Genomic DNA, 13,450 nt, shown 5'->3' with positions numbered 1-13,450 from the left:
ACTTAAAGTTGGCTAACAAGAATGTTTTAAGCTATTCTTTCTAGTGGCATAGTTTAGGTGGGAGTTAGATGTGCACACTGATCCTAGGATTGTTTGGCTGGTTCTTGAATATAAATGCAGTGCGGAGGGAGGTAGAGAGGACATTCTGGTGCCATTACCTATTCAATTGTGTGTTCCCAGGACTTTCGGAAAGGAATGAATTTATATTTAACAAAGTTCCTGCAGAAGAATGCAGCTACAGGTAACTGATGATTATTACGTGCTTAAGAAAACTGATTTCTGGAGACAAATTTTTTATTGTTAAATTGATGGATTCTTACAAAGCTGGTTTTCCAACTGAGATAACTGAAATGCAAGGAAGTAATTGGCTTGTTTCCAGTTTTATACCCTGTGTCACCTGCACAGCCAGAATTCAGCATCCTGTAGGGGTTCTGTATCTCAGGAGTGTGTGGATGAGGTAATCTGAAGGACGTGCATTTACCACTGCCAAGCATATATCTGAGTGAAGATTTAATTTAGAAGTAGCATATCCTGGTTTGCTGTGTAAGCTTCAGCCTTTTGCAAGCTTTGTTTTGCAGTATCGATTGCGTGTGTGATTGAACAGTTCAAAGTCTGGTCTAACATCTCGCAGTGCTTTCTTTACTTAGACCTTTTTTGTGCCTCAGTCACAAATGCGGAGGTGGAACGTCGTGCTCTGTCAGCCTTTAACAGCCCGTGTTGTTCAGTTGGCTCTTTGGCATAGTATGTGAAAAACCTGTGGAAAAGATGCTTCTGTTTATCACTTTGAATATTCAGTGTGTATTGATGACATTTTGTAGTTGCAATGACGTTTTCTTCTTCCCTCTCCCCATCTGTGAATGGTTTAAGCTATTACCTTTTTCTTGCCCATCATCAGTTACAATTGACAAAAAGGCAGTCAAAAACACGAAGGGCAAACTGGAGTCATAACGGAGCCTGCCACCCTCCAGTGCCCGTGTAGTGTCTGTAGTCGTGTCTGACACGGCAAGGCTCTGGGAGACCTCAGTCAGACTTTTCTTCTGCAGAGGACCTCTGGGAAAGCCTGGAAAAAGCTAGTGGTAAACCTATTGCTGCTGTGATGAATACATGGACCAAACAAATGGGATTTCCGCTCATTTATGTGGAAGCTGAACAGGTAAGTTGTCTAGCAATTCCCCATATAATAACTCTGTTTTTTCAGTACTCCAGATCAAATAGTCTGCGTTTAGATGTGTTTAAGATTGAATTCGGCAGTATCCAGTCACTTAAAAAATAATAATAATGATCTTGGACCAGGAGACGTCGCAGTGAAATGCTGTTTAGCGACAGAGCTGATTCTGAAGGGAGGGGAGAGCGGCTCACTGGAGGAACCCAGTGGAAAGTGATAATGGAGTTTATCCGCAAGCGCTCCAGATCACGTGCTGGGAGTTTGCTGACATCGCCCGTTTGCTCTGTGTGTGTGAAAAGGGGGGAGGAAGGGAATACTTGACTTAGGTCCCCTTGCAGCACAGTTTGCTTCTCGCTCCAGTTTGATTATGCTTACTCTACCGGATTGCAGACTGAGGATTAGTGGCTAAAAACTGAGGTTAGACAAAAGTCTGACCAAAAAAAAATCAATGGAGGGTTAGGGTATGTATGTTTTAACATGTTTTAACAATAACAGTGATTAATAAACTGGAATGAATTCTTGTGGTTAGCTTCTGGTAATGCCTTTCTCCTTTCGTTCCATGAATATTGAAATAAGCTGCAACTCTTTTGAGATCTGATTTTTTGTTGTTATTATTATTATTTTATTTTTAGCAAGAAGAGGACAAAGTGTTGAAGTTAGTCCAGAAGAAATTCTGTGCCAGTGGACCATATACTGGTAAGATGAGTGCTGGGAGCAGGAGCAGAGTGTTCAGATGCTTTTGATGAATGCCTGAAACTGATGCCCAGTGTAAGGCCAATGCTGCTATCTCAGGAGCTCTGTAAGCTGCTGGTTTTATAGTCGTGAATAAATAAAAATGCCTCATATGAAAGTCAGCTCTATTCTAAGACACAAATTCTGCCTACCTCCTCTGCTTATGGAAATTAAGGTGTTTGGCTTCAAAGGTGATTTAGATTTTTGGCTTTGGAGTCTAGGACTGCTCTTTTCTTTCAGGTTTTTGTTAATTTAAATTCAAGCAGACTTGCTTAAACTGCTGCTGAAACTTGTTTGAGCATCAGGCAGCTTTTCTCAGTGTTTGCATACCTTTTTTCCTTAGGCCTTCCTTTTTTTGGTTTCTTCTTCTAGGGGAGGATTTTCCGATGTGGATGGTCCCCATAAGTATTTGTACAAGTGATGATCCCACCTGTGCCAAAATGCAAATATTGATGGACAAACCAGAGCTGACCTTGGTTTTGAAAGATGTTAAACCAGACCAGTGGGTGAAGGTGAGTTGTCACAACGGCAGAGAACATGTTCCTAGCAATAAGCTGGATTGTCGCTGTAATGTGCCCCTGCATTTCAATTTCCTCTTCTCTTTTTTTCCTTGCAATCTTGTATTTCTTGTGGAGGGGCCTTTCTGTGTTGCTGTTGGATATTGGCTGCTCTCTGTAATGCTTGCTTAGTGTGGTCCTTTCTCTCTTGGAAGTTTTGCTTCCAAGGGTAGTCCAGACGATGTAAACTGGAACATTTTAGGAGTGCAAGCCCAGAAAAACAGAGCACTATTAAGTAGAAGCAACTTTTGATTTGAAGTGCGGTGGCTTTCTCAGTATCCTATGGCAACCACAGTTTAGTTCAAGTCCGTCCTGAGCAAAAATAGTCCTGTTTATCTTTCATTAAGTGTGAAGGTTTTCAATGGGCTATTACCAGGCGAGTACAAATCTGCAAGTGAAAAAATTCACTGTTGAGATCTGTTGCAGACACCAGTCAGAAACAGAATTTTAAAACTGAAAGACAGCAGCTGACTGGGATTATTGCCATATGAACTAATGAGGTTGAAGAATAATTGTTTCTAAGCTGGAGCTGTACTCCGAGAGGTGACTCCATGAAATGACAGTAAGGGTTAGTCTCTTTTTCATTCTAAATCAAACCTTTCTGTTTAACTAACAGGAATATTGCAGCTGTCAGACCTGTGTGTTCCCTCCTGTCACCATATCTATCTGCTTCCCCCTGGTGACAGAGGGACATATAATGAACAGCCCCAAAACCCACCCGTCCAAACAAGACCCAAGATTGATGCTGCTGCCTGAGAAGGCAACGGTTCGGCTCAGTCCAAGGTGGATTTGCAGGACTGCTGCCTGCAGGGGTTGTCAGCCTGACGCTTTTAGTTAGTGCCACTGTCCTGAGGACTGGCAATTGGACTGACCAAAATTGTAGCACCAGCAAAAAGGGGGGCGACTTCTGATGAGCTCAGCAATGTTTCTGGTTTATGTCTGGTACTGCTGTTCAACCCACCGAAATACTTGACTGCCTACACTGAAATAGCAGCAGGTAGTAGCATGTAATCCATCAAACTTGCTGACCATGACGTGCTTTTATGCAGGGCAGAGGTACTTGTTCTCCTTTCTTACTGGTAGAGAATCATTTTCTTGAATTGAGCAAGTTGAGAGTGAGGTTACAAAAGATAAGATTCTAGCACCAGCAGTGTCCTGCATTTTATCTTCCCAGTACATCACTACCCTTACTGCAGTTAGGAGTTACCCATAGAAGTTTCTCTTCTCTCCTTGCTCCTAGCCTCTGCTTCCTCGTGCCAGCTCCCTCTCATCTTCTGTCTCTCTTAGAGAGCATTCCTTATTTCAAATTTTAATGCGCCCTCTCCCTCCCCCCCAGCCTTTATTTTAAAATTTGGTTTAAATGACTGACTTCTCTGAACTGCGGTACTTTGAGAAACGTCTCACAGTACAAAACCAAAACACACACACACACAAAATAAATTAATTTTTGTTCCTTACTTTTAATTTTTCACTCTTTTGGTGCGTTTCAGTTAAACCTTGGAACAGTAGGGTTTTACCGTACCCAGTATAGCCCTGACATGCTGGAGAACTTAATACCAGCGATCAAAGACCTCTCCCTACCCCCTGTGGACAGACTTGGCCTGCAGAATGATCTGTTCTCTCTGGTAAGCAACCTTTGCTATTCTGTCTAATAATGAGGGCTGTAGTAGCTGCAGAAAGCAGTGCTTGTCTGCCTCCGTTTCTGGAGGCAAAGTGCCTTTGGGATTACCGCATACATTTAACTATTAATTAGCTCAACGAGTTCTAACTTGTATTACAAGACTTACAGACAGACTGCTTCCACAGGATTTAACTCCCATTTTATATGTAGGGATGTATTATTTTATAGTCTTATAAAATTAATTGTTTTGAGAACTTGCTTTCTTTTAACTCCTAAAAATAAGGATATTTTAATTACCCTCTCAAAGACTTTATCCAAGGCTTTATCAGCACCATGCGTTTTACCCAGTAGGGCTTGTTAAAGCAGGAGGAGGTGGCTGTTGGGGATTTCTACTGTTGAAAAGCAAGTTATTTCCCCAAAAACAGATGGTAGTAGCTCTGAACAATTAACTACTGTACTATGTATTTCAAATTGCACTTTCTTATTCTTGCTGGTTAGCAAATATATATATGTGGAAGCTTTAAAAACGTGGTTTTGATACCCTACCTCTCTAGCTTCAAAGCTTGTCATTCACCATGGCTTAGTTAGAGGGTTTGAAACTGTAGCCTTGGTCACTTCCCAAATATTGCAAGACCAGTGGGACAGAAAAATGAGTAAATAACACAGGGATACTGCACTAGACTCCTGTTTTGGTGTCTGTTTTAATTATATTTTATCATAGGTGAAGATAGCTTTGATAATAAAAATTGATTTTCACCTATTTTTCTGTACTGTAAGTTACTGATCCAGTTCCAGATTAAGCAGTCTGGTTGGAGATGCTCACTGTAGGTATCATCAACTGCACTGAGCACAGAAGTGTTTCCGTGATGCTCTGAAGCAGTACTAAATTTTGCTGGCAGAGGTGGAAAGGCAGTGCTACTTGTACTGTTTCACGAGTAGCAAGAAGCAAAAATGATTTCTGCAGTTTTACACTCTCAATTTAATGAAGAACAAAAACGAAGCCTCTAAATCTTCACAGTTTTTAGATAAAATAAGATTTTGGTGGGTGTAGTATCTGGCTGAGAATAACTCTGTAGGTTTGTTATCTCTTGCCAGCATTGCTGCAGTTTTGTTAAGTCACTTAATCTTGCTGTCTGCTTCCTGTTTGCAAAATGTGCTTATAATTACACAGCTGTCTCCTTGTGAAGTGCTTTTACCTGTACGAGAAGCATGGTGTGCCCTGAGCACACAGCTGGGGTGCTCTCACCACTGTCAGCTCACCTTGGCAGAGCCTCGCAGGAGAGTTGATGTGCAGGCTGTGAACACAGAAAAAAATGTTAAGGCAATGAGCTATTAAAATCTCAATTCTGTTTGGAAGTAAAACTAACCCGTGTCTTTTCCTCTCCCAGGCCCGAGCTGGAATCATTAGCACTGTCGAGGTTCTAAAAGTCATGGAAGCTTTTGTCAATGAGCCCAATTACACCGTGTGGAGCGATCTCAGCTGTAACCTGGAGATTCTCTCAACTCTCTTGTCCCACACAGACTTCTATGAGGAAATCCAGGTGTTCGTGAAAGATGTGTTTTCACCGATAGGGGAGAGACTGGGATGGGACCCCAAACCTGGAGAGGGTAGGAAAACTTACACTGCGAAATCCATTAGTGGTTTTGAAATGCTTCTGCGTGACTAAGCCATCGAGACTCTGGGAAGGGCAGAGAAGGAAGGAAGGGGAAGGTCTGAAGTAGGCATTTGGGGGTAATTTTATACTTAAACAGCCAAACTCCAAAACAACCCTCTTTTCTCAAGTGCAAGCTAAAATAGTGAAACTTTTCCCTACCTGGTCACTGACTGAGTAAAAATTCTCTGCTTATTAGACTATGGGGATGGGAAGCCAGATACGTGCATGTTTACTTGTCGTAGTTAGTCCTGTTGTAGACTCAAATGGTTATTGCTACCAGCCTAGCTCAGGTTACGGGCATAACCTGTTGTATTTGCTCCAGAATTTTCTTCTCTTGACCCTCTTGCTGTAGGAACATCAATGCTTCTTCCATTGGCACCAATGAAAGTGGGAAAAGTCCTGGTTTCTTTAGGTATCCCCAAGCACGTGGAAGGATTATTATACAGCTCTGCCCTGATCAGTCTACATGGAATTAAAGAATTACATTCATTAATTTAATTGCTGAATTGTCTCCAAATAATTGTATTTTATCCTGCTATTCATTAGGTCATCTTGATGCCCTTCTCAGAGGTCTGGTCTTGGGCAAACTAGGAAAAGCTGGGCACAAGGCAACATTAGAAGAAGCCAGACGCCGATTTAAGGACCATGTGGAAGGAAAACAAATTCTCTCAGCTGATCTGAGGAGCCCTGTAGGTTATCACAAATTTTGATTCCAATGTTTGACACACGTTTACTGATGCAGAACAACTCTGGCCTCTAGGTGGTGTTGATTTTGGGGACTGGGAGACTGTTCAAGTGCAGTGCTGAACCTGAGCTGACTTCTGTTCATTTTCATTTGTTTATGAGCACCTTACATCCTCCAGTCTTAAAAGCAATGTGGGAAATTGTGCAGGGATCCTTGAAGAGCACTACAGCTGTCATCTTGGCCTCGCAGAGCACAAAGTCCAGCTGTGGTGGACATGGATTGGGTATATATGAAGTACTTGCTAGCTATTGCATGGTGCAAAGATTCCTTGTTCTGTTGTTTTGCTGTATTTGAAATTACCCAAATTATGCTGAAACTGAGGAAGAGGCCAAGGAGTCTTTAAAATCCAGTGTTAAAACGAAAGGTGTTGGTGCAGGTATCTTCCAGATCCATTCGCCTGTCTGAAATCTTGCCTAAATATGTAGAACCTGAGTGTTGTTGTAGACCCCTTTCAGCACTGTCAGCTCTGCTTTGCATTTCTAAAAGTGTGATTTCTGAGGGACTTCCCTTGTTTGTGCTCTCTCTTAGGTATATGTAACAATTTTGAAGCATGGAGATAGTACTACTTTAGATACCATGCTAAAGGTGAGTGCACACCCTTCTGTTAACACTGCCAGCTTATGCAACGAAAAGCTAAAATTCTACCCTACAAGTTCGTTGTAAGACGTGGTTTATCTGCAGACAGGCCCAGTCGGATGTTTTACTGATGATGTGAACGCTAGGACTTGATTGTGGTTTTCCTTGGTCCTTGTGTAGCGTGAAATTGCCACCTAGTGGATTGTTGCATCTCATTTTAGGATTATTTTTCATTGCTCAGAGGCACGGCTCTACTTGACCTTATATAAACAGCGGTGAAGATCAGTTTATTACTATTGGTACTTTCTGCTGATGGATGTGTAATGAGGTCTGTAATGTGGATAGCTGCAGGATTATTCATGAACATGTTCAATTTGTCCACGTACTATGCCTGAAGACTAATCGAGAAGCTGTAGTGTGCGCAGCAACTTCGGTAGTGCTAGGTGAGAGGAAGCCTTTTAATACCATGTGCTAACATTGTTCGCTCTGCCTTTGAAGCTTCACAAGCAAGCAGACATGCAGGAGGAGAAGAACCGCATTGAACGAGTCCTTGGAGCCATCTCCCAACCAGAACTGATTCAAAAAGTTCTCACCTTTGCACTTTCAGTAAGTTATTGGAAAAACCTGTTGTTTCCTTGTGTCATGAGAATATGTGCATACAGAGCACTGTACTCATATAATGAAGGGAAGGAAGAACAGTTTCAGCAATTAAGTCTGATTCGTATCTTAAAGTCTGTGAAGAAAAAACAAAACAACAAAAAAAAAAAACACCACAATATCCTGGATATTCAATGTAGAAATGCATAAAGCCAACATGCTGTATTTGTTGGAACAATATTGAGTATTTGTCCACATTCTCCCCTTCAGGAAGAGGTACGTCCCCAGGACACAGTATCTGTTATTGGTGGAGTAGCTGGAGGCAGCAAGCAGGGGAGAAAAGCTGCTTGGAAATTCGTAAGGGACAACTGGGAGGAACTTTATAATCGATACCAAGGTGGATTCTTGATATCCCGACTAATAAAGGTACGTGTGGCTATGAGAAAAGTCCTGTCCATGTAGCAGACCAAAACTAAGGTATATTTGAAATGTTAACTGCCTGCCCTTGCTTATTTTTTTTTCCTTCAGCTAACAGTGGATGGATTTGCAAATGATAAAATGGCCGCAGAAGTTAAGGTAAGAATTTTATTTAAATAGATCATTAACTTCATCTGTGACAGATGTGGTGTGCTCTGGGCTGTAAGCACCTAATGGAAGAGCCATGAGTTCCGTGTGGTTTTTGGTTTTCAACTGAACAGCAGCTCTGCCTCTGACGACACCGACTGTTGGGTAGTCCCTGAATCCTGTTGCTTTTGCTTGAGTTATTCTGTTGAAATGTCTTAAGTCAGTATTTTCACAGACTAATATGCAGCTTTTAATGATTTACATTTCAGTAGTCTTACTCATTTAAATTTTTATAAAATGCAGCAGAGTTTGTGGCGTGGATTTTGAGGCTCCTTGAAAGATAGCCTTTAAAGGTAACTGTGGTAAATTCCATAGTTGTTACTGCCTCTGTAGGAAGCTGAGGTTTACACCACCACTTTGTTCCTCCCCGGACTGATGCAGCACATGTTGTGCTGGCTGCACTAGCACCCAGTGACTCTTAGAGGAATTAACATGTTAAAAATTAGCTAAATTCCCTATTGTGGTTCCAAGTTTTGTCGTCATTTGTGCTGTGCATGAAGAGCAAGGCTTTGACACAAGACAGACTTGTGTCTGCAGAAAGCCTGTCGTGAAGGTGGTGGCCCGAGGTGATGTGATGTCGCTCATGGACTTGAGCATCCCCTAAGACATCGGAGTGTGGGCACTGGTCTTGGAGGCATTTTGAGGACATGTGTGGGTTTTATTTGTTCTTTGCCTGCAGTTTTACAGGGACTCCTCCTTGGAAGAGAAAACTTAAAAACGTGGCCCTTAACACTTTGCCATTAGGAAAATTCAGGAAGAATTCTTATTCTGAAGACATTCTGAGCCAGAAGCTTTGTCTTTTATCATGTTGTGATCCCTTCTCTTACAAAAGATTTAGTAGCACAACTGATTTTACGGAGAAACCTTGCACTATAATTCATTTTTTTCTTAAAAAACACTTAGGGAAAGTTGCTCTGGTAGATGTTTTGCTAACTAAATCACTACCAGTTTCCAAGAGAACTTCCTGAGTCGTGGTATACCTAGTTTTTTTGCTGCAGTGCTTGCTGTGCCTGAGTCTCCGTGTCACCCTGGGGCATACGGTAGTGTAAGGGGATCTGCTAGGAGCAGGGGAGGTATGCTGCAGATGAAGGATGACTCCCTGCTGGGCCAGCTTATTCCACCCTTTAACCAGTTGCAGTTGCAGAGTCACAGAAGCCTCTGGTGCACGTTCTGCAGCCCGAGCTATTTGCAGGTGATCGATGCTGTTGGTTCTGGAGGAGGAAACCTGAGAACATCCAGCAAAACCGTGAGAGCTGCTGGTGCCTGGAGGTCATAATGCAGTTTGGACAGAGGCCTCCTTACAGTCCTGAGAAATCTGATCTCTAGACAAATGCTTTTGCAAAATGGCCCGAGGCTCCAGTTAGTGCCTTCTTCCAAGTGTCCAGAAATACACACTGGGTTTGCTGCTCGGTTGTTGCCTCCCCGTGAGGGACTGAATTCATCATTCAAGTGCCGCTCGCTGACCCCGGCAGCGAGGTCAGGACAGACAGGAGGCAGCGTTTGGGCTGCTTTGCAGAAATGCTGCCGTGGCTTTCCTCTAGCAGAGGGATGGAAGCATTGTGCTGCTCCCATCTGTACCTGGGATTACCGCCCTGCAAACTCAGCGAGCGCTCTGCAGATCTTTCAGTCTATGAAGTTGGTGGGAGCAGAGCTGAGCACAGAGAAGCACGGTTTGTTTCTGTGCAAACCAGGGAATTTGGGGACTTAAAAATATAACCTTGTGTCTGGCTGTTTGCACCCTCACGGCCGGTTGTGTGCTTTTTGTACAGGCCTTCTTTGAGAGCCACCCCGCTCCGTCGGCAGAACGCACTGTGCAGCAGTGCTGTGAAAATATCCTGCTGAATGCAGCCTGGCTGAAGCGGGACGCCGAGAACATCCACCAATATTTTCTGCAGCGCAAGGCCCCCCCAGCCATGGTGTGAACCCGTGCATGCCACTGCTGCAGTCCTGCTGCCTCATCGCGGGGAAAGGGAGGAGCTACCCAACAGCTGATTCATATGCCAAGAATTTGGAGTCTTTTTCTCAAACGGATGGGGATTGGACAATGAATGTAGTTAACTGGTTCCTGCTCACACTCCAAGAATTAAATTCTATTAAAATTATCAGCAATTCAACGAAAAGAGAAAAGAGAAAAAAAGAAATCTGTAAATATGATAGTAATAAAATAGAGCATAACAAAACTGTGAAACTTCCTCAAGCCTTGTCAGTGGTTAAAATATTTAACGCCCTCCCCCTCCTGACACCCTTATTGACAGATGTTCTGTTTTTTACACCCTCCCCCAGCCCTCCCCCCCAAAAAAGAAGAAACCAGCGGTTTCTAGGTCAGTGGAATTTTGTGGAGAGCCTGGGGCAGCAACGGGGCAATGCCTCTGAGGGCGTTGTGTGGGACAGGTCCCGCTAGGGCAGGTGGCTGGCGTGCCGGAGGGGCTGCGCGAGGTGCTGGGGAGATGTTCCCGCAGTCCCCCCCAATCCAAGGAGTAGGTTTCCCTCCCTTTTGTGTTACCTCTCAGCAAAAAGAAAAATGTTCTGTCGCTCTTCGGTTTTCTCCTCGGTTTCACTCGCTGATGTCCTTCTTAGAGATAATGGAGTTGTAAGGAAACATCTTTCATAGCCACATTAAATAAGAGAACGATTCATGCAATATTTTTTTTTCCTTACTAAATTGCACCCTCGAAATGCATGCAAATGAGGAGATAAGTACTGTGTGACTGGTTCTCCTGGCTGCTGTTAGGGCAGGGCTCTTCTCTTCGAGACACCGTTACTTGTCTAAAAGATCCAGCTTGTTCAATCTCCTCATGGCCGTAGCAACACTAGCTTTTTGTTCCTTTCTGTGATGTTGATGGTAATTTGATTCAGAAGCCTTAAATTAGTGATGACTGGCGTGATGATGAAGTCTAAGCTGTGTGCCATCATTTACTTCACAAAGCAGCGTGGTCTACTAACCAGGCACAGCACCCTCTAATACCAAGGTTGAGCTCCATTTATTTTTTTTTTCTTTAACAGGAATTCGTATTTGGTGTGGCTTAACTGTATTTCAGAAGGTCATCAGACTAACTGTCAGACTGCTTCCCTGAAACATTTTTGTGCTATTGTTTAAAAAAAAAAAATTAAAACAGTTGGCGTTAATAAAAATGTCAATGTGAAATTCCTGTCCTGCCCTTGTGTTCTGTTGGAAGCCTGGGAGCGTCGCAGCTTTCCAGGGACCTAAACCCGAGGTTGTACCTAAGCACTCAGGAACTAGCTGGGACGGAATTTGGAAGGTGAAAGGTGGAAAAACTGAATGAGCAAATTTCTACTAAATGCCTGAAAAGCTGAGGGGGTGCACAGCCAGGTTTGGGCAGAGGCTGGGAGCCCGGGCAGGCTCCTGCGCGGCACCGCGGTGCCGGGATCTCCGTGGCCACGGAGCCAGCCCAGGACCCTTTTTGTCCTGAGTCACTTCTGCTAAGTTCACCGATGTTTTTTTCCTGCTGTCAGCACTGCAGAGCCAATGCGATTTCAGACGAGTAAGCTGGTTTCTCTTCTGCTTCCTGCACATTGACAAAATAACATGCAAAGCTGGGATTCTGGCGTGAGCGGCGGTGTATGAGGGGAGAAGCACTGCGCCTGCAAGTTGAGGTGGTTTTGTTTTGACTTTAAACAATGCAAATGACATGCAAGCGGTTGAAGGAAAGTGACAAAAATAACGAGCTTGTGGTCAGTGAGCAAACTGAATGGGCTCGGGCAGCGGCCTGGGCCTCGTCTCCTCTGCGAGCAGAGAAAGTCGTGTTAGCTTTCAGGAAGGATCTGGGATGGGGCCACTCAGATGAAATATTATATAAGGACATCTTAGGAGAAAAAGGCAAGGTTTGCCTCCAGTGAGGAAAACTGATCCTTGGGACAGGGTCAGCACAACAGCAGGAGGATGGAGGATGAGGAAGGTGATGGAAGCGGCCGAGCTGCAGCCGGGGCACACACAAGGGCATCGCCCCTTGTCCTGGTACCTGGTGGGGACACCCAGGTACATGGAAACGCCTTTACCAGGGGCCCTGCTCTGCTGAAGGGAGAGGTGTTTAAAGGAATTACCATGTTTTTACTCCTCTCTGGGACGCTCTCACTGATCCCTGTGTGGCTGCTGTGCCACGCTCCTGCCACAACCCCTGACTCCAGCTCAGCGTGGCCCTGCCCACGCGTGGCCGTTCGCAGCCGGCCAGGAGCTGGCTTTTGGCCGGGTCGCTGCCCGCCGGCCCTGCCCACGCTGCTCCTGGCGGTTCGTTCTGACCCCCCCCCACCGACCCCCTCCCCGACCCTGCACCCCCCCGTCCTTGGAAGCCCCCCAGGGCTGGGGACCGCAGCCCCCCCCCAGCGCCCCTCAGCCCTTTTTAAGGATTTTTTTCCCCATCCCCAACCTCAGCCCCCCCCCAGCACAACTCCGGCCCCTTCCCCTGTGGGGGGGGCAGGGACCGACCCCCGCCTCGCCGCAGCCCCCCCCGAGGCCGGGGCCGCTGCTGGCGGTGGGGGCAGGACCGGGGTCACCCCGGGGCCTCACCCCGGCTGTGGGGGCCCCTCCCGGGGAGAGCAGCTGCCAGAGCCCCGATTTCACCGGATTTCAGCCCAAAAGCTGCTCGGGGGGGGGGGGCTCCCCCGCACGTGGCGCTGCCGGGCCCGGCACTTCCGGCCCGGCCGGGAAGCGGCGGCCCCGGGGCGGCCCCGCCCGGCTCCGGTCCCTGCCCCCCCCCCATCCCCCCCCCTCCCGCGCCGCCGCCCCCACGTGGCCGCCCCCCCCCCCCTCCCCCCCCGCACCCGCGCTGCCGCCGCCGGGGCGCCCCCCATGCGGCGCCGCCCAATCAGCGCGCGCGCGCGCCGCCGGAAGCCCCGCCCCCTCCTTTCCTTTCCTTCCCTCCCCGCCGCCCGCCGCCGCCCCGCCCCTTAGGCCCGAACGGACCAATCCGAGCGCGCGCCGCCGGCGGGCGCCAGCCAATCAGCGGCGCGGCGCGGGGCGGCGGGCAGCAGCCTCCTGGTATCCCTCCGCCGCCCGCCCCGCTCGGTGTGCGCGCGCGCGCCCGCCCCGCTCGCGCGGCCCTTGTCTCCCTCCGCCGCCGCCGCCGCCCGCAGCAGCCGGAGCCGCCGCCGCCGCCGCCCCCCCCCCCTCCTCCTCCTCTCCCCGAAGGCCCCCCCCGAGCGCGGGCCCCTCCCCCTCCC

At 46.7% G+C, this 13,450-nt stretch overlaps 1 protein-coding gene and 1 long non-coding RNA gene across 2 annotated transcripts in view; one reads left to right on the top strand and one right to left on the bottom strand.

The window, feature by feature from the left end:
• The window catches only part of NPEPPS (aminopeptidase puromycin sensitive), a 35,139-nt gene extending 23,722 nt beyond the window's left edge, over window positions 1-11,417 (top strand). Inside the window, exons 12-23 of the mRNA XM_038168704.2 lie at window positions 181-241; window positions 1,044-1,153; window positions 1,798-1,861; window positions 2,270-2,409; window positions 3,945-4,079; window positions 5,464-5,683; window positions 6,277-6,419; window positions 7,004-7,060; window positions 7,550-7,657; window positions 7,919-8,074; window positions 8,177-8,224; window positions 10,042-11,417. Of these exons, the coding sequence (XP_038024632.1) occupies window positions 181-241; window positions 1,044-1,153; window positions 1,798-1,861; window positions 2,270-2,409; window positions 3,945-4,079; window positions 5,464-5,683; window positions 6,277-6,419; window positions 7,004-7,060; window positions 7,550-7,657; window positions 7,919-8,074; window positions 8,177-8,224; window positions 10,042-10,194 (1,395 nt within the window). The 3' untranslated portion in view covers window positions 10,195-11,417. The remainder of the gene's footprint in view (window positions 1-180; window positions 242-1,043; window positions 1,154-1,797; window positions 1,862-2,269; window positions 2,410-3,944; window positions 4,080-5,463; window positions 5,684-6,276; window positions 6,420-7,003; window positions 7,061-7,549; window positions 7,658-7,918; window positions 8,075-8,176; window positions 8,225-10,041) is intronic.
• On the bottom strand, window positions 2,403-5,573 carry LOC139999691 (uncharacterized). Its single transcript, XR_011805184.1, has 3 exons — window positions 5,443-5,573; window positions 5,272-5,370; window positions 2,403-2,842 (listed from the first exon to the last, which is right to left on the bottom strand). It is a non-coding gene; the product is annotated as an uncharacterized lncRNA (long non-coding RNA).
• Window positions 11,418-13,450: the final 2,033 nt, after the last annotated feature.

The sequence above is a fragment of the Anas platyrhynchos genome, chromosome 28 (assembly GCF_047663525.1).
Source record: "Anas platyrhynchos isolate ZD024472 breed Pekin duck chromosome 28, IASCAAS_PekinDuck_T2T, whole genome shotgun sequence".
Lineage (NCBI taxonomy): Eukaryota > Metazoa > Chordata > Aves > Anseriformes > Anatidae > Anas > Anas platyrhynchos.
The sequence above is the reverse complement of the archived record's forward strand: the minus strand, read 5'-3'. Positions and strand labels throughout refer to the sequence as shown.